Raw genomic sequence first — 23,963 nt, 5'->3', positions numbered from 1 at the left:
CTTTATCTCTCAGTGATATATTAAGGTTCATCAGGAACGTCCACCTCCGTAGCGTACGGGAACGTTATCACCTACCACGCAGAGGGCCCGGGTTCTATTCCCAGCAGGGGACTGGTTGTTGTGTGCATCCTTCCATTGACTCACAAGTCGCAGAAGTGGCGTCAACTAAAAAGGACTTGCAATACAGCAGCCGAATTCCCCTGAATGGGGTCTCCTGGCCAACAATGTTATACGATCATTTCCATTTCATCAGGAATGATGGGTGGGTTGGATCCCATCTTAAACTGTAGGTCCCCTTTCCCCCATAAGATTACTGGGTTAGGTTAGGGTCAAGCAAGGAACTGAAGTGGCTTCCAATTGAAATTCTTGCATTAGGCTATTGAGCCCCGTGGAGTTATAGTGTAAAACAAATTAGCTTATGCAGTCTATTAACAGAATTCAATTATAAGTTTGGGGTTCGGCACCAGATGGAAGCATCATCTGGAAAATGTGGAAAGAGAAGATTGGGGACATTTGAAATGCTGTTTTGTAGCAAAGCTCATGAAGTGAATAGGAATAATAATAATAAAAAGGTCCCAACACAGAATGTGGAAGTGGAATAAGCAAGTGAGATATAGAAATATGTGATATTAATTACATTTCTTGAAAAATATATAACTTAAGAATGGGAAATGTAAGGAGGTGACACGTATTACTAAAGATGTTGATTTTAATAAATATGCACAAGTGACAAGATCAGCCACTGTACATAAAGGTCTACACGAAGCAGTAAAAGAAGTGACCACATGAAAAAGTAAATTGTTTTTACCATGAGAAGTTCTCTTCTCTATTCCAAACAGTTGATATTTATATTGAGGGCAGGAACCATACAACTGTAGATAACTTTTTCCATTGCTATAATAATGTGTATTTATTAGTTAACAAATATAGCAATTTTCAAGATATTGAAAATATGCCTGCTGCACTAACTTACTTAAAATAAGAATATAGAAACAAATTATACAATATTGTGAAATTTACATGTATCAGTAACAAACTTGCTGCCAATCCATATTCTATGATTTGACACACATACCACTCTGATAATTGTGCCTTTCTTTATATATGGACTAAGCAAACAGCTTCGCATCTTCTCTCATCCCAGGGTTTGGGTCAGGATCTCTGTCTCTTTTGGACAACCCTTTCCAGTTGTGTGGTTTAAATTTCATGACTATTTAGTGTCTATGGTTACCTATATTATACATTGATGCCCCTATAGCCTGTTCATATTTGCTGTCAAATGTAATCTTCATACTCTTTCGGTGGTAGTCCTAAACTATATATGATTTGTGTGTATTGTCATTGAATGTTTCCTTTTTTCTCAATTTGATTGCTTGAGATGGAAGTATAAGGTACAAGTTCTATATAGTTCATTGTAATTGATACCATGGTTGTAAAATTCACAGTTGGTAAGTGAAATGTTTCAATTTTCTTTATGTTCTTATTTCATTTTGATTTTTTTTTTTTTAAGACAATTGTTGTAGGCATTTGTTTCTACTTCACAGGAACATGCGAGTGAGCAACCAGACCAAAAAGCATCTTCAGATGGACTCATGCGGTATGTTAGAATACAGTCCCATCTTTTCACTGTTCAATCACTTGTAGCAGTTGACACAATGAATTGTATATATAAAATATGTAAAGAAATGCAGCTATAAGAGTTGGAGGTCATGAAAAGGAGGCATTTATTAGACGAGGTATAAATAGTGGCTGTTTAATGCTCTTCACAAAAATGCTCTATCTTTTCTTATAACACCCACAATTTTTACAGGATTCCTAAAGTGTCCTATTTTTAAATTTCCTCCATAATACATACTGCAATAAATCATAAAATGATTCAACATGATTGATTGTGAAAAGATCAATACTTCTTGAGTTGTTTTGACTCTCAAAAGCAGGAGAGAGAATATAACCTCATCTGTCAAAATAGCATACCTATCTTTTGTTAATATAAAGTCAGGACATCAGGACAAAACTTTTGCACCAAATACTGTTGGTTATACTGTGTTGTAGATTTGAGGAAAAGGCAAGCAGAAATCTTTACCATTTGGTATTCCAATGGTATGGAGAGAACAAGAAAACCATATAAAATATTGGAATTTTTGTAGATGAACAGTGTGAAAGGAATTGTTCATTCACATAACTGTTTATTCCCATGCCTGAACTGCCCACTATTTTGGGATCTTCAACATCATGAGACCCTGATTATTACTCCACACTCACAAAAGAACTGAATGACCTCGTAAGTGGCATAAGTTGTCGGGTCTCTACTAAAGGAAAAGCATTTGCTTACCCTGTGCACAAAATTCTACTGGATCAAGAGAATCAGAATTTCATGAATGTTTCACTAAAGAAGGCTCTCTTGTTTATTGTAAGAACATTGAAGGTGTTCACCAAGATACGGTGTTACATACAACATGAATGGATTGAGACTATTTATAGATTCTAACAAAAGAATGCTGAAGGCTGTACTTCCACACATTGGAAATAAGTATGGCTCTGTGCTGATACAATATTCTGTACCCTTAAAAGAAACTGAATATTCTAAAATAACCTATTAAAATACGGAGATTCTACTGAAGGCACTGAACTGCTTGAAACACCATTGGGTTGTATGTGGAGACCTGGAAGTAATGGGAGTGAAGTTTCCTGTGCCTCTGGGATAGTCATGCCCTTGAATCACATTGGAGTAGAATAGAATGACCTACCAGAACAATAATGAATCCTGGGCAGAAAAATGTGATAAGAGAGTCTTCTGTGAAATAAGAGAAAATCGTCCTGCCATCTCTTCATGTTAAACTGGGAATCATGAAACTGTTCGTCAAAGCAATGCCTAAAGATGGTGATTGTTTTAAGTATATAAGTTTCAGATTTTCTTTTCTGTCTGAGGCTAAACTTGAAAGAAGGAGTATTTGTGGGATCGAACATTTGAAGTTTGATGAAAAATGAACGACTGGCTTGGACAGGATTTAAGAATGTGATTAACAATGTGTAAGAAATATGAAACACACAAATTTCAAAGCCATGGCTGAATATATGATGACAGCTCTGGAAAATTTAGGATGAAATATGAGTATTTAAAACCCATTGTCTTCATACTCATCTTGCTTTTCTGTCTGACAGTCTTTGAGATGATGTGAAAAAGCTTGGACAAAGAGCTCATCAAGACATGAAAAAAATTGAATCACGTTACCAAGGAAAATGGGATGAACAGAAGATGGGGCTGACTACTGTTGGTCTCTAAAAGAGATAATGCGGAACTACAGGACAGAAGAAAATCTCGATGACAAAATTCCAATATCAAGAGGAATTAGTACTTTAAAAGTACAGTGTCTCCGTAAAACTTGGAACAAGTTCAGCTTAAATTGTGATTCCATCTGTGAAAAAATGAGTGCTCTTTGATTTTATTTACTGCTTACATTTGTAAACAGTTTACAGGTCACTAGTATAGCTGTGTGTGTCTTAATTAATATATTAAAATGTCTTAATATTGTCTAATGTGATTGGATACATTAAAAAAAATCTACTCACCAAGTGGTGGCAGGACAAACAAAAGAAGGTTACACTCAAGCAAGCTTTTAGAGGCAGTGACTCCTTCTTCCAGCAGAAGTTGAGGGGGAAGGAAAAGGACTTGAGAGGTTTAGCAAAAGGGTTAGATGTCACTCAGAACTGCAGTCAGAGAGACTTACTGGACAGGATGAGAAGGAAAGACTGATTGTTATGAACTGCACCAGACAAGATTCAAAAACCTGAGAGCTTAAAGGTGGAACCCAGGGTAACATGCAAGACAGAGAATACTGCTAAAACACAAGTCATGAGTTAATAAGAGTGAAAAGCTAAGTGCATTGTACATAACAGAGGTGGGAGGGGGTGGCGAAAAATAAACAGGTCAGAAAATGAAAGATGTAGAAAACAAAAACAGAGTGAAGAAGGCAGTAATTAGAGTGAAGAAATGCTGAGACAGAAGAAAGTAATGTAAATTAAGGCCAGGTGGGTGGCATAAACCAAGGACATGTTGTAGCACTAGTACCCAATTGCGGAATTGTGAGAAACTGGTGTCTCAGGGAAGATGGTACGTGAGGTGAAACAGGCAGCGAGGTCACGACTGTCATGCTGTAAAGCATGCTCTGCAGCAAGATATTGTGTGTTACTGGAATACACCCTCTGCCTATGCCCATCCATCCTAACTGATAACTTGGTGATAGTCATGCCAATGTAAAAGGCCGAACAATGTTAATATAATAGCCGGTATATGACTTGTCGTTTCACAGGTGGCTCTTCCTTTGATAGTATATGTCTAGTCATTTACAGGGCTGGTGTAGGTGGTGGTAGGAGGCTGCATAGGGCAAGTCTCACAGCGAAGATTGTCACAGGGAAAGGAGATGGTTGCAGGATGAGCATAGGGTCAGACAAGGATGTTGGGGAAATTGGGAGAGCAGTGAAAAGCTATTCTAGGTGTGGTGGGCAAAATCTCAGATAGAATGGATCTCATTTCAGTGCATGATTTTAGGGAGTCATGCCCTTCCCGAAGTACCTGAGTGACAATTGGTGTATTCCAAATTTGATCGGATGGCCTAATAAAGCTGCATTTGAACAAGACTGGTGGGGTAATTATGTTCAGTGATGGCTGAAGTCAAAATGGTGGTGTATTGCTGTAAAGAGTCTGCATCCGAACAAACACTTTTGCCTCAAAGCCAAGGCTATATGGGAGGGATTGTTTGACATGGAAAGGATGGCAATTGTCAAAATGCAAGTACTGTTTGTTAGTTGGTTTAATGTGGATTAAAGTGTGTGGCTGGCCTTCGGTGAGGAATAAATCCTATTTATCTTTCTTCATCCTTCATTTTCTGACCCGTCATTTTTTCGCCGTCCCCCATCCACCTGTGCTATGAACAGTGCACTTAGCTTTTCACTGTTTTAATTTGAGCACAATGTCTCAGCAGTAATCTCTGTCTTACATATTACCCTTAAGCTCTCAGGTTTTTAAATCTCATCGGGTGCAGTTCTTGGCAAACAGTCTTTCCTTCTCATCCCATCCGGTAAGTCTCCCCTGACGTGCAGTTCTAGGTGCTTTTTCGAAATTATTCCTTTTCGTAAACGTCTCCAGTCCTTCTCCTTCACCCCTCTTCCTTCCCCTTCAACCCTTCTGCCAGAAGAAGAAGAATCTTTGCCTCCAAAAGCTTGCATATGTATACCTTGTATGTGTGTGTTCTCCTGCTGCCACTTGGTGAGTAGATTTTTTTACCCATACAATCACATTATCACTGCCCTGTGTAATTATTGCAATAAAGTCAAACAACCTACAATATACACTCCTGGAAATGGAAAAAAGAACACATTGACACCGGTGTGTCAGACCCACCATACTTGCTCCGGACACTGCGAGAGGGCTGTACAAGCAATGATCACACGCACGGCACAGCGGACACACCAGGAACCGCGGTGTTGGCCGTCGAATGGCGCTAGCTGCGCACCATTTGTGCACCGCTGCCGTCAGTGTCAGCCAGTTTGCCGTGGCATACGGAGCTCCATCGCAGTCTTTAACACTGGTAGCATGCCGCGACAGCGTGGACGTGAACCGTATGTGCAGTTGACGGACTTTGAGCGAGGGCGTATAGTGGGCATGCGGGAGGCCGGGTGGACGTACCGCCGAATTGCTCAACACGTGGGGTGTGAGGTCTCCACAGTACATCGATGTTGTCGCCAGTGGTCGGCGGAAGGTCCACATGCCCGTCGACCTGGGACCGGACCGCAGCGACGCACGGATGCACGCCAAGACCGTAGGATCCTACGCAGTGCCGTAGGGGACCGCACCGCCACTTCCCAGCAAATTAGGGACACTGTTGCTCCTGGGGTATTGGCGAGGACCATTCGCAACCGTCTCCATGAAGCTGGGCTACGGTCCCGCACACCGTTAGGCCATCTTCCGCTCACGCCCCAACATCGTGCAGCCCGCCTCCAGTGGTGTCGCGACAGGCGTGAATGGAGGGACGAATGGAGACGTGTCGTCTTCAGCGATGAGAGTCGCTTCTGCCTTGGTGCCAATGATGGTCGTATGCGTGTTTGGCGGCGTGCAGGTGAGCGCCACAATCAGGACTGCATACGACCGAGGCACACAGGGCCAACACCCGGCATCATGGTGTGGGGAGCGATCTCCTACACTGGCCGTACACCACTGGTGATCGTCGAGGGGACACTGAATAGTGCACGGTACATCCAAACCGTCATCGAACCCATCGTTCTACCATTCCTAGACCGGCAAGGGAACTTGCTGTTCCAACAGGACAATGCACGTCCGCATGTATCCCGTGCCACCCAACGTGCTCTAGAAGGTGTAAGTCAACTACCCTGGCCAGCAAGATCTCCGGATCTGTCCCCCATTGAGCATGTTTGGGACTGGATGAAGCGTCGTCTCACGCGGTCTGCACGTCCAGCACGAACGCTGGTCCAACTGAGGCGCCAGGCGGAAATGGCATGGCAAGCCGTTCCACAGGACTACATCCAGCATCTCTACGATCGTCTCCATGGGAGAATAGCAGCCTGCACTGCTGCGAAAGGTGGATATACACTGTACTAGTGCCGACATTGTGCATGCTCTGTTGCCTGTGTCTATGTGCCTGTGGTTCTGTCAGTGTGATCATGTGATGTATCTGACCCCAGGAATGTGTCAATAAAGTTTCCCCTTCCTGGGACAATGAATTCACGGTGTTCTTATTTCAATTTCCAGGAGTGTAGATATATTGTTAAATGGAAGTAGTATATACATTTGTATGAGTGAAAGGATGTGCATAGGATTCTAAATAAGTCTAATACATTTTGGGCTCTGTCAACCTTATGAGGAGAACTCGAGTCCTCTTACGTCAGTCACATAAAACTTTTCAAATGCTTGGTGCATAATACATCATTTTCATGGGGTGGAACCTGAACATATCATTAAACAAAATGAAACATAGATAAGGTAATTAAAATATTTAATTGTATGGTAAAACAGTATCTATTTAGGGTTGAGTCATTATTTGTAATGTGGTAGGTTACAGATGGTTCTGTATAAGGTTCCCACCTGCTCAGATTTTGTAGGGATCATCCTTACTTTTCTGTGAATGTCTTGTGTCCTTATAAGAGTATGACGTGACACCCTCGGGTCTCGACCTTTTTATGTTGCTTCTACAGTGTTATTTTTTTTATATCACCTGATTTTTAATTTCACGTTCTTGTCATCCTGTTCTTGTTACCCAAAGTTGGTGTGTGTAAAACACAGGAGAGAGCAACAAAACATTGGGTTTTAAAGTCAATTGTTCCGCTGCCTCATTATCATAGCAGTTAAGTGTTGAAGAGACAGTTGTATTTATGAAGGAGCCGAGTGAAGGAGTATTGACATGTTTCACACTTTTCGCTATTCCATAAAAGCAAAACATTATTAATAGTAGGTTGGTTTTAGGGTTTTCCAAAGTCTAACTCATTTTTTAAGAGCTCAGTAGATTAAGTGGAAATACAAATAGTAGTGGCAGTGATTGTAGTGCTGACAATTATGATGGTCAGAATGAAACCTGACAGAAAAGAATCTGCTCATTTCTTAAAAAATGATTAGAGGATGAACAGTTTAGAAGATGGTTAGCTAAAGATGATGATGAAGGAATATCTAAATGACCAGTACATATGTCCTGCCTTTTCAGTAAAAACTGAGGGTATTGGGGCCTTGAGAAATAACACTGAGCATGATTGCTACCAGTAAATATAGCTGGTAATGATAACTTTACTGCATTCAAAAGAGGTAGTTCAATGGATTCATTAGGAGCTCAGGGAATTAGATTAGAAAATGATAAATAAAAAAATATAAAATGCAGCACGGCAGCACCAAGATAAACTTTATTAAGAAAATGTAATACATTAATGTTCTAATGCCACCATTAATGTTGATGCAGTTATTAACAATCAATTGTGAGAAAGAATTATTAGGATTGTGTATTATGTGTAAACTACATTTATTTCAATGACGTGAGAATTATAACAGTAGAAGTGGTAGAAAACAGAGAAAAATGTGGTTTCAACTTACCTTATTGCAGAGTCAGTGTCTAGTGGCAGATAAATTCCGTTCAGATATTCTGTAAGTGAGTTTCAGGTTGGTTACAAAATCATTAAAATACTTTTCTTGAAATTCCACACCTTTTATTACGAACTTCAGTCATATCCAAAAAGCTCACAAATCTTTATGTATAACATGGCAAAATCTCGAGAAAGATACATTAATAGTATAAACTGTTCATTACAATCCATTAAATTGTCACCACAGTCTGTAATCTAACCACAACAACTAACAACTTCTCTCTGCCACTGCAACACTTGGTGCTAAAGACAATCATTATACAAAGATACTTCAAGAATGTTACGCTGGAATGTCAAGTTTATTACAAAGTACAATTTGTATTAATATCTATAGTTAATATTTTGAGCAGTTAAGTTTGAACTAAATGTAAAAATATCTGGATGACTAGTTTTTCAGAATGTGCATAAATTTGTATAAGATTAATACCAATAATTTTCAAAATTATCCAATGGGATAAAGAAATAGAAATAATAAAAAACAGTGCCCCAACAAGAGCCGACAATCATGATGCAGATACCAACAAAAGTAGTATTTAGTGCTTCATTAACCTGCTGTTGCTCGTACTTATTATTGTCACACGACAACTTCCGTGTTTGATTTTTTTCTAACAAACTCTTACGTAAAGGTATCCACAAATTATTGCAACCAGTTGCCTTTTGCTTTATTATTCAATTTTTATTTTCCATTACCAGTTTCGAACCGCCTTATGATTTGTCATCAGATGATACATATTCATTGCTTTCTTTGGGATTGGAATTATTATATTCTTCTTGAAGTCTGACTAAAGTTCAGTAGTAATCATAACTGTGAACAGAGACCTCTTTAATTTTCCAATAAGGGGCATCTATCTTTCCCCTAATCATACATGCTATTAGAGCCTTGCATTTGTGATAGGGTTATGCTCATATCCATTCTGCACTTCCTGTCCAACTCATTTTTTAGATGTCTGTATCCCTTTTTCCTACTTCATTTTCTGCAATTTTACATTTTCTTGTTTCGTCAGTAGTGTAATAGTTATCCAAGAATTTTTAATGGACATTATCTTTCTGTTTGATCGTTTGCAGCTTTCATTATGGAGTGTATTTTTCCTTCTTTTCTTGCTGTTGTTTATTTTGTAAGATTTGTGGTGGGTTTTATACCAGCACTAGCAGGGAGTTGCATCCCTGGCCGATATAATATTTTGCCAACCCTAATACACCACCAGATAAAAGTAGTATTACCTTTATCATATCTTCTCAGAGTAGTTATTTCTTCTTTGGTGGTCCAGATCCTTTGGTGCCACCTCCCTGTCGATCCAACTGCGGTGAAAATCCCTGGAATGCTTCTGCAAGTTCTCTCTATTGCACTACTGAATAAATAGCCACACTTTGCACAAACAGGGGTATATTTTGTCCAACATTTTCATTATTTCTTTTCACAGCACAACTAACAATTGCTACAATCATACTGCTCTCTTGATTACATTCAAATGTCCATATATGCATACCATAGGACGTGATGGGGGAGGGGAAAAAAATCAATTACCACTCTTCAGATGTTCATTACACCCTTGTTAGTGCATCATTTAGTTCATGGCTTTCGGATTCAGGCATTGGTGCACCATAGGACAAATTACTCCCAGATGACCAGTGGTTGTAATACTGTTTTTACTCATCCCCTTCTTGCCAGCTCCACCACTGCTCCACATTCACTGCATATATCCTTATTAAATTTACTCACGAGCTTATCCCAAAACACTACAATTATTTATCTCTCAGTGCTACACATTTGTCCTTTGCTACACATTTGTCCTTTCCCCTGTTTCAGTTAATCGTTGCCTAATTCTCCCTCTGAAAACCTCTACCAGTTTATCCAGATTCTTTTTCCTCGGTTTCATATCTTTCTGAAATTTATTCAGTTTTAATCTACTGTTCTTAACCAATAAATTATGGTCAGACTCCATGTCCACTGATGGAAATGCTCTGCAGTTTAAAATCTGGTTACAAAATATCTGCCCTACCATTATTTAATCTATCGGAAACCTTTGAGTGTCTCCAGGTCTTCTTAGTATACACAGCTTTCCTTCATGATTCTAAAACAAGGGGTTGCTATTATTAAATTAGGCTCTGTGCAAAGTTCTAACAGGTGGCTTCCTTTCTCATTCCTTTCCCCAAGCCCACAGTCTCCTACTATTTTTCCTTGTCTTCCTTTTCCTACTATTGAATACCAGCCCCACATTAGGATTCAATTTTCGTCTTCTATAAAGATCTGAATATTTTTTAAATTTTTTTTATCTGTTCTTCATCTGTTGACCTAGGTGGCATATAAATTTTTAGTATTGTGGTAGCTTTTGGCTTCATGTCTATTTTGTTTACAATAAAGTGTAAACTCTGCTGTTTGTAGTGTATTGACCATATTGCTCATTATCCGAACTCAACCACATCCTTTGCAAGAGCTCTGACAACAACTTATCATACCTTGAAATGAAAGACATCCAGATGAACATCCTACTCCCTTTGCCCCAAGTAATATCTGTTATCAATCTAACCACTCCCTCTATAACCTAGTACATTCCTGTGCCACCTCTGCTTCCAATCATGTGCCCCTTGGACCTGTCCCCTTTGGATGACGTAGGTGTGAGACTTGCCTTTTTGTACTGCAGTTTGTTCATAGGCATATCTTAGGCACTCTCAGTTAGGGGTGCATGTGAAAAAAGACTTGTCATGTATGATCTCTGCAGTATTCTATGTGGTTGCAACAACTAAGCGACTTCACATGAATGGTCTTTTCTAAACCTTGTCTAATGACAAACGCACATATCTAGTTGCAGAACATGGGTGCTACAACAAGTAACAACTGCTTCTATAACTGTGCATTTGGGTTCTCATCTGCAGCACCAACTCTTCTAAACTGCATTTCTGTAAAATGCTGCTAGCCCACTTCCTTCCTCGAATCTCTTCACTCTCCTTTTTTTCTCTTGACATCTTTCAGCTATTTCTTGTGTTTCAATGTTGCAGCTCCTTTCCCCCACAACTATCTCTCTCCCGTGCTCCATCCCCTCCTCAGTTTTGCACTTGTTGTTGTTGTGGTCTTCAGTCTTGAGACTGGTTTGATGCAGCTCTCCATGCTACTCTATCCTGTGCAAGCTTTTTCATCTCCCAGTACCTACTGCAACCTACATCCTTCTGAATCTGCTTAGTGTATTCATCTCTTGGTCTCCCTCTACGATTTTTACCCTCCACGCTGCCCTCCAATACTAAATTGGTGATCCCTTCATGCCTCAGAACATGTCCTACCAACCGATCCCTTCTTCTGGTCAAGTTGTGCCACAAACTTCTCTTCTCCCCAATCCTATTCAATACTTCCTCATTAGTTATGTGATCTACCCATCTAATCTTCAGCATTCTTCTGTAGCACCACATTTCGAAAGCTTCTATTCTCTTCTTGTCCAAACTATTTATCGTCCATGTTTCACTTCCATACATGGCTACACTCCATACGAATACTTTCAGAAATGACTTCCTGACACTTAAATCTATACTCGATGTTAACAAATTTCTCTTCTTCAGAAACGCTTTCCTTGCCATTGCCAGCCTACATTTTATATCCTCTCTACTTCGACCATCATCAGTTATTTTGCTCCCCAAATAGCAAAACTCCTTTACTACTTTAAGTGCCTCATTTCCTAATCTAATTCCCTCAGCATCACCCGGCTTAATTAGACTACATTCCATTATCCTTGTTTTGCTTTTGTTGATGTTCATCTTATATCCTCCTTTCAAGACACTGTCCATTCCATTCAACTGCTCTTCCAAGTCCTTTGCTGTCTCTGACAGAATTACAATGTCATCGGCGAACCTCAAAGTTTTTATTTCTTCTCCATGAATTTTAATACCTACTCCGAATTTTTCTTTTGTTTCCTTTACTGCTTGCTCAATATACAGATTGAATAACATCGGGGAGAGGCTACAACCCTGTCTTACTCCCTTCCCAACCACTGCTTCCCTTTCATGTCCCTCGACTCTTATAACTGCCATCTGGTTTCTGTACAAATTGTAAATAGCCTTTCGCTCCCTGTATTTTACCCCTGCCACCTTTAGAATTTGAAAGAGAGTATTCCAGTCAACATTGTCAAAAGCTTTCTCTAAGTCTACAAATGCTAGAAACGTAGGTTTGCCTTTCCTTAATCTTTCTTCTAAGATAAGTCGTAAGGTCAGTATTGCCTCACGTGTTCCAGTGTTTCTACGGAATCCAAACTGATCTTCCCCGAGGTTGGCTTCTACTAGTTTTTCCATTCGTCTGTAAAGAATTCGTGTTAGTATTTTGCAGCTGTGACTTATTAAGCTGATAGTTCGGTAATTTTCACATCTGTCAACACCTGCTTTCTTTGGGATTGGAATTATTATATTCTTCTTGAAGTCTGAGGGTATTTCGCCTGTTTCATACATCTTGCTCACCAGATGGTAGAGTTTTGTCAGGACTGGCTCTCCCACGGCCGTCAGTAGTTCCAATGGAATATTGTCTACTCCGGGAGCCTTGTTTCGACTCAGGTCTTTCAGTGCTCTGTCAAACTCTTCACGCAGTATCATATCTCCCATTTCATCTTCATCTACATCCTCTTCCATTTCCATAATATTGTCCTCAAGTACATCGCCCTTGTATAGACCCTCTATATACTCCTTCCACCTTTCTGCTTTCCCTTCTTTGCTTAGAACTGGGTTTCCATCTGAGCTCTTGATATTCATACAAGTCGTTCTCTTATCTCCAAAGGCCTCTTTAATTTTCCTGTAGGCGGTATCTATCTTACCCCTAGTGAGATAGGCCTCTACATCCTTACATTTGCACTTAACTAACATAATTAGTACTTATACCGTAGTTTACTGGCACTTTTGACAGCTATGTCTCTCGAGTTTTCTAATACCTCCATAACTCCTTGCCACAATTGACTTCCCCCTGCCACAACCCTTTCTTTCTCCGCCACCCCCATCCCCGCAGACACACTGATCTACACGTCCAATCATTTGCAATGTTTATAGCCACTGCATTCTGTGTGTGTGTGTTTGTGTGTGTATGTGTGTGTGTGTGTGGTGAGGGATATGTTAACACTAAAACACTTAAAAGTCCAAACTAAGCTTTTTCTCTTAGAAACTAACCATCTTTCTGTGTACTTCTTCACAAGAATGAAAAATCCAGGAGGGCAGCAACAATAAATTATGTAGAAAGACAACCATTCACTTAAGATAAAGGATGGGTGACATACAGGCATGTTTGAGAGATTAGAAAACTACGTGCATTTTTCATCTGCAGGTGGGTGGCAGCTTTTCCTCATGTTTCATTGTTGCCCTATTACTTTTTCATCCCTCATGTAGTTATCTCTTATGACTACTTTTGCTATCATGTCCCCAGCTAAAGATTCAAATTGGTGGTCATTAGAGTTGTTTGACCTTGTTTAATAATGAACTAATTATCTATCATTTGTTTCATGTCCTGTAAAGGGAGAAGAAGGAAGACTATTTGGTTCAGAACAGTGCGGAAGGTAAGCGTGTGTTTTTCCTCTTTGTAATAATGAGTTAACAACATGAGATTCCAGAACACTTCTGTACCTGTGAAGTAAAAGGATTTTAAGTCAAATTTCTGCAATTTTCGGCTTACGGCTATGTCAGTTATACTCACATTGATTAATTTGTGGGAGATATGACAGTAATTTTGTTGTCTGCAACCAATTTAGGCAGTGTTTAATGAGCACATGCCACTTAATGCTGTTCACGTCAACCATAGTTTGGAGGAGGAGTGCCATGCTTTGTTCACAAATGAAGCCGTGTATATGTGTCTCAGGTCAAAATTGCATTAGATTTCACACTCCAGAAGATCGAACGTCGATGTTTGCCTTTATTCAGTAGCCATATGTATTTTACCCTTTCAGTTTCAATGTACATTTAATTTTAATTTCCGCATGTGATTTCAGGTGGTTAGCTCATGATTCATGTAACATGTTTTAATTATTGTAAACAAGCATCTGTTTCTGAAGAGGATACTCAAAGTTGTATTACTCTTAGTAGTATTGAAAACTAGGCCAAGTTTAAACATATAAACTTCTGGGAACCGATTGATAGTTCACTTAACTAATCCAATTTGTCGGATTTATTCCAGTTTACCAGTCAGGTGCAGAATTCTTGAGAAGTTTTTTCCAATTCCTGATATTACGGGTTTTGTGTCAAATGGATTAAATTTAAGACTTGCCAAAATACTGTTACTAAGCAACTGATAGTTACAAAGCATTTACAAAACCGTATGTGTACACTAGTGTCCACCGTGAGATTCGATGAACAGTACTTGGACAATCTTGCTATTTTCTGCTCCTCATCCCTTGCAGTTGTGGCTCTCAAGGGCATCTAAGAGGTTGGTTGAACATGTTGATCACAGTGGCTTTGTTAGGACAACAATTTTTCTCATAGCAGATTGTGGTTTAAAGTTGATACATGAGGCACAACAATGTAAGTGAAATGTTGCCGTTCCTGTCTGCCTCGTTCATAATTTCACTGTCATCTTTGGCTGATCAGACACAAAACGCTGAGAGGCCGAACCTGACTGGGACATCTCAGCCAACAGTGCCATATGAACATTTCATTTTTTACTGCAGATGTGCTGTCCAAGGGTGGCTAGGCTGTATGGGAGAGCTCTTTTGGTGTGGAAAGGATGACAGATGTTGAAATGCAGGTACTGTTGGTGGTGAATATGTTTCATAAGTGTTTGATAGAACAGATTTGTCCATGGAGGTTACAGAAGGGTCGAAGTCAACATCCTGGATTGTGGGACATGGGGTTGATGAGGATCGAGTTAAGTGGTTGGGAGAGAAGGTGCTCAGGTTGTGAAGAAGAGTGAGGATAAGGTGTCTTATTTTGACATATCCATCCTTATTAACTAGGAGGAGAGGATTACGGCCAATAGGAATATTTCAGTTTTTATCACTACCGTCAGTTGTTGTTTCATTATTAATTTGTTGACAACTGGTTTCGATGATAGAGTTCATCATGGCCGCAGTAGTAACATAAAAGCAGTTGCATTAACAGCAGCGTGACATCAAAAGCAAAATGGTACCTAGAATTAAAATATGTAATACATATTTATTCTAGTGGTTAAAGCCAATTAATATACAACATCAATGAATGTATCACTGTACAAACAGTGTAACGGGGAAACAGAAATGAGAGCCCATATACAATTACAGAACGAGTCATGTATATTCTTGCAAGGCTAAAACAATGGAAACCAATATGTATCACAATAAATTACATAATTAAAATTCATGCAAATAAATATCCACTAATCTTGGGCAGGATCATCCAAACAGTATAATTACAAACATAAAATAATAGTATGAGGTACATACACCTGTGCAACTGGTCGGTCTTGTAACCAACACTAAAAATTAAAATCCATGTTTATATACAGTATTAGAAGCTAAAATGAAACACATAAAGAACTAATCAAATATAGAGAACAAAACCAATCATAGGCTTATAGAAGCTTGTATGAAGACAAGATAGAAAGAAGAGAACCAACTAATGAAAATAGAACCATTCATCAGAACTGTCACTCTGTTAAGTTATGAGATACAAATCGATCATGTGATCTTATTACTAAAGTGTCAACACTATTGGAACACAGTAACAAATGAACTCTAAAATGTTTCAGTTAAATTTTTGGCTCTGTATTTTCAGGAGGCAGCCTTACTGTATGTTGTCAGTTTACATAATCTGATTTGAATGATCTTCTGAATAATGTTGTGATATATGTGAAATGAACATCCAGTAGCTATCAAAATTCAGGGTGCTGCTTCTTTTTTCAATAATATCAAAATTTTGGTAAAAATAAGTCCTGTATCAGCTGTCAGAAAGTGTTTTACATATTTAAAAATCATTGTTTGGACCACAATAGTTTAAGTTGATTTCCTATATTACCATAAGTCAAGAAATGTTATTAATTTTTTTCCCATGGACATAAATCCCTGCTGTGACATCAGGGGAATTATGACAGTGATGTGTTAAAAATAAGATACTTTCTATTGCTATTATTATTATTTCTGTCTGAAGTAATTGAATCCAAACTTCAGTTCCGGCATTTACATTTGTAAAAAATTTCAATTTTTTCCTCTCGTCCTCTTAATTAATTACATGTCTAGAATGAAATTTTCACTCTACAGTAGAGTGTGCGCTGATATGAAACTTCCTGGCAGATTAAAACTGTGTGCCGGACCGAGACTCGAACTCGGGACCTTTGCAAGTGCTCTCCGCAATATACTTTCTTCTGGGAGTGCTAGTTCTGCAAGGTACGCAGGAGAGCTTCTGTGAAGATTGGAAGGTAGGAGACGAGGTACTGGCGGAATTAAAGCTGTGAGGACGGGGCGTGAGTTGTGCTTGGGTAGCTCAGTAGGTAGAGCACTTGCCCGCGAAAGGCAAAGGTCCCAAGTTCAAACCTCGGTCCAGCACACAGTTTTAATCTGCCAGGAAGGTTCAGTTACATGTCTGTTAAGTATTTGCTTCTCTTAATTCTTAAATAAAGTTCCAAATCAGAATCTTCATCAACATCTGAGTTATGGATGCTAATGTAGATAAATGCAGAGCCCAGTTATCAGAATATCACTACTTTTAAAATTCGATATAAAAAAAATGTTTTAATCTAAGAGCAAAAAGATTTTGCACTAGGAATGTTATAAGTATAAGCAAATGTGCACATCTTCATGAAAATCCGAGATGATGGATGACATGACCTGTATGATTTGACATGGAATGACCCTCCAAGCCTTGTTATTCTTTAATTGTTTTATAATGTGCATGTAAATTCTAGTGCAAAGAAATTTGTAATCTATTTCCCAAATGAGGTGGCACAGTGGTAAGACACTGAACTTGTATTCATGACGATGGTAGTTCAAAATTTATGTTTTCTGTTACTTTGCTGAACAGGTTGAAGTGGCTACCTTTGCAAGCTTGAGCTTTTGCTCCATTACTTAATGCCTTTGTCATCAAAAGAACCCTAATCTTCCTTCCTTCTCCCTTCTCATACAATTCCATTAGTTAAGTTGTATTTTATTACCACTTTATTAATAGATTAGAATGCTCCTTTTTAAATTTTGTGTATGTTTAAAGGTGATTGTGTAATGCGACTGAGAGGAAATAATTGGAATCTTATTTCAACATATCCTCCCTTTTTAACTAGGAGGAGAGGATTACAGCCAATAGGAATATTTCAGTTTTCATCGCTATTGTCAGTTGTAGTTTCATTATTAATTTATTGACAACTGGTTTCGATGATAGAGTTCATCATGGCCCTAATATTTTTGATCTCTTATCGAGATTTGTCATTTATTTCACAATAGGTTTGAAGGTTATTAATAACAATTTTGATGCATGTCAGGAACCTTCAGTAATCACTGTCAAGAATAATTATACAATTATGTGTTGTTATGGAGTGTTCACAAATAAGTAAATTGCTTTACTTTTTCACTGTAATATTATTCTCAAGAATTGTGTCTGCAAAGGAATTTTGATTCGAAAGAGGTTGTCTGTTGAAAGATAATCAGCCAATATTTTCATACTATAAAATATCTTTCAGTAGGTAGGCTTCAAATTTCTATATGTATAATTTGCACCTGTTTATCACTTAATATGGAAGAGTATGTTATTCGTCATATCGTAATAACACATAAACATGGCTGCTTTCATAACTAATTAATATATGTGTATAGTTTTTATATTTTATGTAATTGAAAAAGTTAGTTATAAACTATGTTAAAAACACATAAAACTTCTTAACTACATATTTTGAACCCAGTTGCAATTGCTATTGTGTTGTACAATTAATAGTGCTAAGATATTTTAAATTACTTTAATGCAGGGATTTCTGAGGGACCTCGTGAGACGTGGGATCAGGATGTTGAAATGGATGACTCGTTCAACAGATGGGAATCAGGTGAGTGCAGAACCTGCAAGTTGAATGCAAAACATGTGGATTCATATGTTACTTTGCAGATGCACATCAATATGTGCCCCTTATTTTGGAAAGCAAAAGTAACACTCTCTAGTCTGGTTAACACGACCATCTGTCAAAAGCCTGACTGAGGTTATTTAATGTACAGTCAGGATGTGGAGACATGCTGACTCTTGTGCCATGGCCAGCTGTGCTAGGTTCCTTGGTTGAGGATCCATGGCACCTGCAGCCTGATAGAGGTGGTCCCACAGATTCTCGATTGGTTTAAGTCCAAATGTTTGGTGGCCAGGGGAATACATTCGTAATTTTGTGCCAATGGTGTGTTGAAGTGAAATGCAGTTGGCATCCCTCGACATGTGTAACTGCTGAAAGTTTTATTGTTGTCTGTCTGTTAGTTGTTGTTCAGTGTTGTATTTAGCAGAATGTTGTGTTGCACAGTTTGTAAATTTCAAGATGGCAGAGTTAGAGCAACAACACATCTGCATTAAATTTTGCTGGAAACTCAAGAAAAGATTTACAGAGACATACAAAATTATGCAGGAAGCCTACAGTGATGAGTGCTTAAGCCGTACACAGTTATATGAATGGTTCACATGGTTTAAAAATGGCCTGACAGAAGTTAAAGATGACTCTTCTTCAGGTTGTCCTTTGACATCTACTGACAACGTTGATGTCAAGAACGTCAACAAAATTGTGCCTGTGAATCGAAGATGGGCTGTCCGAGTGATTGCAGAAGAATATTACATTTCATTTGGATAATGTCATGAAACCCTGATACAGCATCTTAGAATGCATCATGTTCTTGCCAGGTTTGTCCAACGGATCATGAGTCAAGACCAGAAAGACCTTCGCCTTGCAGTGTGTGAAGAGCTTATGGATCGTGCAAATGAGAACAAGATGTTCCTTAAGAGAATCATGACTGGTGATGAGATGGGAGTCTATGGCTATGACGTTGAGACCAAGGTTTAATCTTCACACTGGGACGGGAAAGGTTCCCCAAGACCAAAAAAAGCCCATGAAGTCAGGTCAAATGTCAAAGCTATGCTGATAGTTTTCTTTGACTTTGAAGGATGAGTTCAACATGAATTTGTGCCACAGGGATAAACTGTTAATCAATGGTACTATCGAGACATGTCGTGATGCCTGTGAGAGAATGTGAGAAGAAAATGGTCTGAATTGTGGTGAGAAGAAAATGGTCTGAAATGTGTTGAGACAATTCATGGCTGTTTTGCATCACGATAATGCAGCCGCACATTCATGTCTGTTGGTCCATGACTATTGCACAAAGAAAACAAGATCTCTCCCTCTGCCCCCCCCCCCCCCCCCCCAACCCCCAGTGGCTAAGGAGACCTCAGGTGAAGCCATGGAACGTGAAGGGCACTGGGACGTCATGAGTAGACCTATGGTGGCAGCAAAGTGCAGGGGTATCAAAAGCAGCAGTCAAGGGTTCGAGGTCCAGTGACAGTTGTATCAGCTGCCTCAAAGGTATGTTGTCTTCTTGGCAGCATCCATCATAGTGTGGGTGTCATAATACAGCCCAGCTGCCGAATGGTGACTGGCTGGCTCCAGGGGTATAAATAACTGCTGTGTGGTGGGTGCGGAAGAAGTAACGCTGACACATTTCTTCCTTCATGCAGAAGCTTCGCAAAGGATGATCAGTGTCTGAGAACTCACAGAGATAGTAGAAGTGCGACAGCAGCTCATTGCTGTCTGGGTTGGTGTCAGGATGAGTCACCAACCATGGTGATTAGTGCCTGGAACACAATGCTTCAGCTATTCGCACTATTTGGTTCATTGCTAAACTGGAATGTGCAGTGTGTTTGAAACACACTTCTTTATTATCAGTTACCTTCATCGCATTTTCTTGATGTATATTAATGAGTGTTTGAGGGTGACTTCATGTTATTTTCATAAGAAGACACAGGATTTTTAGTTCTGATGATTTCACAGTTAAAACTGGTTGACAGTAGTGTGTATAACAATACAAAATTCGATTTTTTTATTTAATTTTTTTATTTTTTTTTTAATACCAAGTTGAAAACAGGATGACCTGAGGCTGAAATAAAGCTGCTGACATTGCCGTTCCTGCTAAGTAATAATTTTAAATTGAAAGTAATTTGGAAACCATCGAGGTAAATCAAATGCAGAGTGTATCATAATTATTGGCATAAATGCATAAGGTTGAAAGTACACAATACTAGAAGCAAAAAAGTCTGAGTAAACATAGGGTCGAAAATGCATATCTTAAGACCTACGAGCAATTTTTCATCTTCGATTCTATAAAAGAAATCTCTTCTACTGCAAGTTCTTTGCCTTCCATATTTTGGAAACTGGTAGTATGGACCAAAGCAAGGGAAAAAAGTCCAGTAAACATGCTCTAAAATGCATAACTTAAGGGTTACGAGCACTTGTTCATCTGCTATTTTAAAACGCAACTCTGTTAATGATCAAGTGCTCGTAACTTCTAAAGGTACTATTTCGCTGCAACTGCCGGCCGTAGCGTCCGGCAGTGACTGCGGGCAGTTGACTACTGCTCTTAGGCAAAGCAACGGAACATATGTCGTTGTAACTGCTCGGCAGTCAGTGGTTGTGATGTCATCGCGACTGCCACGTCTCGGCCGCTGCAGAAGCAGTCAAGCAGTTCGGCCGCGACTGCCAGGTGTGTGACGACTGCAGAAATCAACGACGCACTATGTCGAAGAAAGGTTTTCACGATGACGACGACGAACAGTTTGTGGAGTATGTGAGCAGATACTCTATGCTGTATGATAATACGCATACAGATTTCAGAAATGTGATGGCAAAGGATAAGTTGTGGACGAAGATAGGAGAAGCAATGAAAAAAGATGGTAAGTGTTTTGCATATACACATTCATTTATTTATGTTTTTTGTCCTACTGTGACAAATTGTACAATATGAAGGCTACAACAATGCTTCCATTCTTTCTGTCACCAAACAATTACAGTAGTCGTTACGAATAGTAACAATAATTTATTTCCTTTATTTGAGCCTTAGTTCTTTTCCAGGTTGTGATCATTGATTTGTAGGTTCACAGAAGTAATTCTTAAATGTATCTCATACCTGAAACCCTTCAGCTTGGTAGAATCCCCCTGTTCGGGGCAGGGGAATAATGTTCCGTGGTAAACTCACGTCATGGTCAAGTTCATAAAAAGGTCATCCTCCTTTTTGTAAATAGGTGTCCCTGATGAGATAGTGTAGACAGCAACAAGCTGTAACTAGTTTATCACATGTGTTAGGTTGCAGATTCAGATTTGTGTAGAATACTCAAAATACCTGACACAAAAGTCCAAAAGCGTTTTCAGAAACTTGGCGCGCTCGTGACAGTTTATAGTTGAAGGTCGCTTTTGATTTATCTTGCTGGGCAGATGAGTGAGTGTAATGCTTGAGAATATGCTTTCGCAAGCAGAATGCCTCGTCGCCTACTATAACAAATGGCATCTTGATGTCAGTTAATGGAAGCTCTTCATCTGCTGGAAACACGTCTCCTTTCATGATCATTTTCCCCATTGCCGACTTATTAAATATGCCACTGTCTCCTTCCTTCCCATACGAACCTACGTCTATCGCAACGAGTTTACAGTTCACATCAACCAATGCCAAAAGTACTATGGAGAAGTACCCTTTGTAATTCCAGAAAAGGGAACCACTTTTTCCAGGGCACCGTATCCTTATACGTTTCCCATCAATCGCAGCACAGCAGTTAGGGAAACCCCAAAGAGTGTAGAATTCTTTCGCACCTTTCCTGAAAGATTCTCGAGATGGAGGAGGCAGGAAGATAGGTGCCAAGTGTTGGCACATAGCTTCTACTGTTTCACGAACTATGATGCTCACATAGCTTGGTGATATCCGGAAACCATATCCAAGGGACACAAAACTCTCCCCTATAGCTAGAAACCTGTAACACAAAGCATAATTATTATTAATACATGAAACATAAATGTCTTGTCCTAATTACACAGCTAAACAAATATCATTCCGTTTTAGGTAACCAGTGTAAAAAGAGATGGAAAGACATCAGAGATAACTACTGGAAAACAGTTTGAAAAGAACAATTGCAAACAGGTTCTGCAGCACCAAGTTCAACAACAAAATGAGCGTTGTTCAACAGACTAGGCTTTTTGAGAGCTGTAGAAAAGGAGCGGTCATCTTTTTGCAGTGTTCCACTAAAGGAGCCAACAAGTGTTGAAGGACTGCTATCTGATGAAGACGGACAAAATGCCAATGAAACAGGGCCTGACGCTCCACAAGCCATTGCTTCCTTGTCCTCTGGTGACGCACTTGCTGCCAACTCTTCCATCTCAGCTCACAGATCGAGGAAAACACACTGGGATTCAATCAACCAAAGGGGCCAACAGTGATTGGAATTGCTGCAGCACTTGGCTAATAATCGGGACCCGGAAGATGATGTTGGGCTGTTCGTGAGAAGCATCACAGCGTCCATTAGGAAACTACCACGTCACCTCATTAATAAAGCGAAAATTGACATTTTAAGCTATGTTACGGGACTTGCCAGTTCTTCAGAATCATCTCTTGTGCCACTACCTGTCAGCATTAGCCCTTCCGGTTCGTCTTCCCTTTCATCCCCATTCGAACGAACTTCATCGGTTGGAGACAGTATGTACACTTTCACCCCATTAATAAACATCAGACCACAAGCAGGTGATACTACTTTTGAAAATAATTACTAATCATAATGTAAACACAGTGTAAAGATAATGTAAACATAAACAACAAACTGTACAGGCCCTGAGTCGTTTCCAAATAAACTTATTATTTTAATAGAAATTTATGTTATTTCAAAGAGATACAAAATTATCCATTTTAAACCATTGTTTATGAATACGTATGCTTTTATACAGCTACTTACTGTAAAGTCACTGCCATTTTTTGTTGGTTTCTATTGGAGTTTGCACTGCACTGGTATCTGTTCCTGCTATATCTTCTCTCACCAGACTTAAAACAAAATCGAACAGAGATGGGTTAAGTCTAAAGAAATTTCTGAACCTCTCTTCATCGTTTCGAAAGTGACCAGTTACTAAGTTAGCATAAATTCCTCCACTTTTCCGCGTTTGGAAAATGCTGTGGGGACAAGATCTTGTAAGCATTGCAATAATTTGCACCTCTTCTTCCTCGTCCACCAAAACACCTAGAATGGTATTAGCATCCATGTTGTGAACTCGCTTGCGTGTTTCTTTCACAGAGGTAACTCACTGAGTGTCATGGCCGCTGCAGTCAGCAGTCGCAACGAAATACACAGGCAGTGACGGTCGGCAGTTATGGCTGACAGTTACTGCCCGCCGCTACGGCGGGCAGCCGCAGCAAAATAGTACCTTAAGGTGTGCATTTTAGAGCACATGTTTGATGCACATTTTTTTCTTATTTTTGTCCATACTACCACTTCCCAAAATGTGGAAACGAACTTGTAGTTGAACAGATTTGTTTCACAGTATCGAAGATGAAAAATTGCTCGTAGCTTTTAAAGTACGCATTTTCGACCCTATGTTTACTGAGACTTTTTTGCTTCTAATATCGTGTACTTCCAACTGTATTTGCTTACACCATTAATTATGATACACCATCTATATGCAGCAAAATGTGCAATAAACAAAAGTTTTTCTAAAGTACAAACAATAAAAAATGGAAGTTAATGTAGATGAGAGTTTCACCATACTTCTTTATTCGTTTACCTCTGATATAGTTATCACACATAAAAAATGAGCCTCATCATTATCCAGGAGTCAGTGTGTGTATCTTCTGTTGAGGGTTTTGGAAGCTGCGCTGGATGTTTGTATACACACATTTTTTCTGGTGATCTTCTAAGGAGTCGGAAAT

General features: G+C 39.3%; 1 protein-coding gene across 4 annotated transcripts in view; it reads left to right on the top strand.

Moving 5' to 3' along the window:
- Positions 1-23,963, top strand: part of LOC124712559 (putative uncharacterized protein DDB_G0282133) — a 173,341-nt gene that overhangs the window by 50,680 nt on the left and 98,698 nt on the right. For all 4 annotated transcript variants that reach the window (XM_047242870.1, XM_047242871.1, XM_047242869.1 and 1 more), the window contains exons 3-5: positions 1,545-1,597; positions 13,618-13,658; positions 18,017-18,091. In XM_047242870.1, coding sequence (XP_047098826.1) covers positions 1,545-1,597; positions 13,618-13,658; positions 18,017-18,091 — 169 coding nt within the window. The remainder of the gene's footprint in view (positions 1-1,544; positions 1,598-13,617; positions 13,659-18,016; positions 18,092-23,963) is intronic.

Source organism: Schistocerca piceifrons, chromosome 8, assembly GCF_021461385.2.
Source record: "Schistocerca piceifrons isolate TAMUIC-IGC-003096 chromosome 8, iqSchPice1.1, whole genome shotgun sequence".
Classification (NCBI taxonomy): Eukaryota; Metazoa; Arthropoda; class Insecta; order Orthoptera; family Acrididae; genus Schistocerca; species Schistocerca piceifrons.
This window is presented reverse-complemented; position numbering and strand designations above follow the sequence as displayed.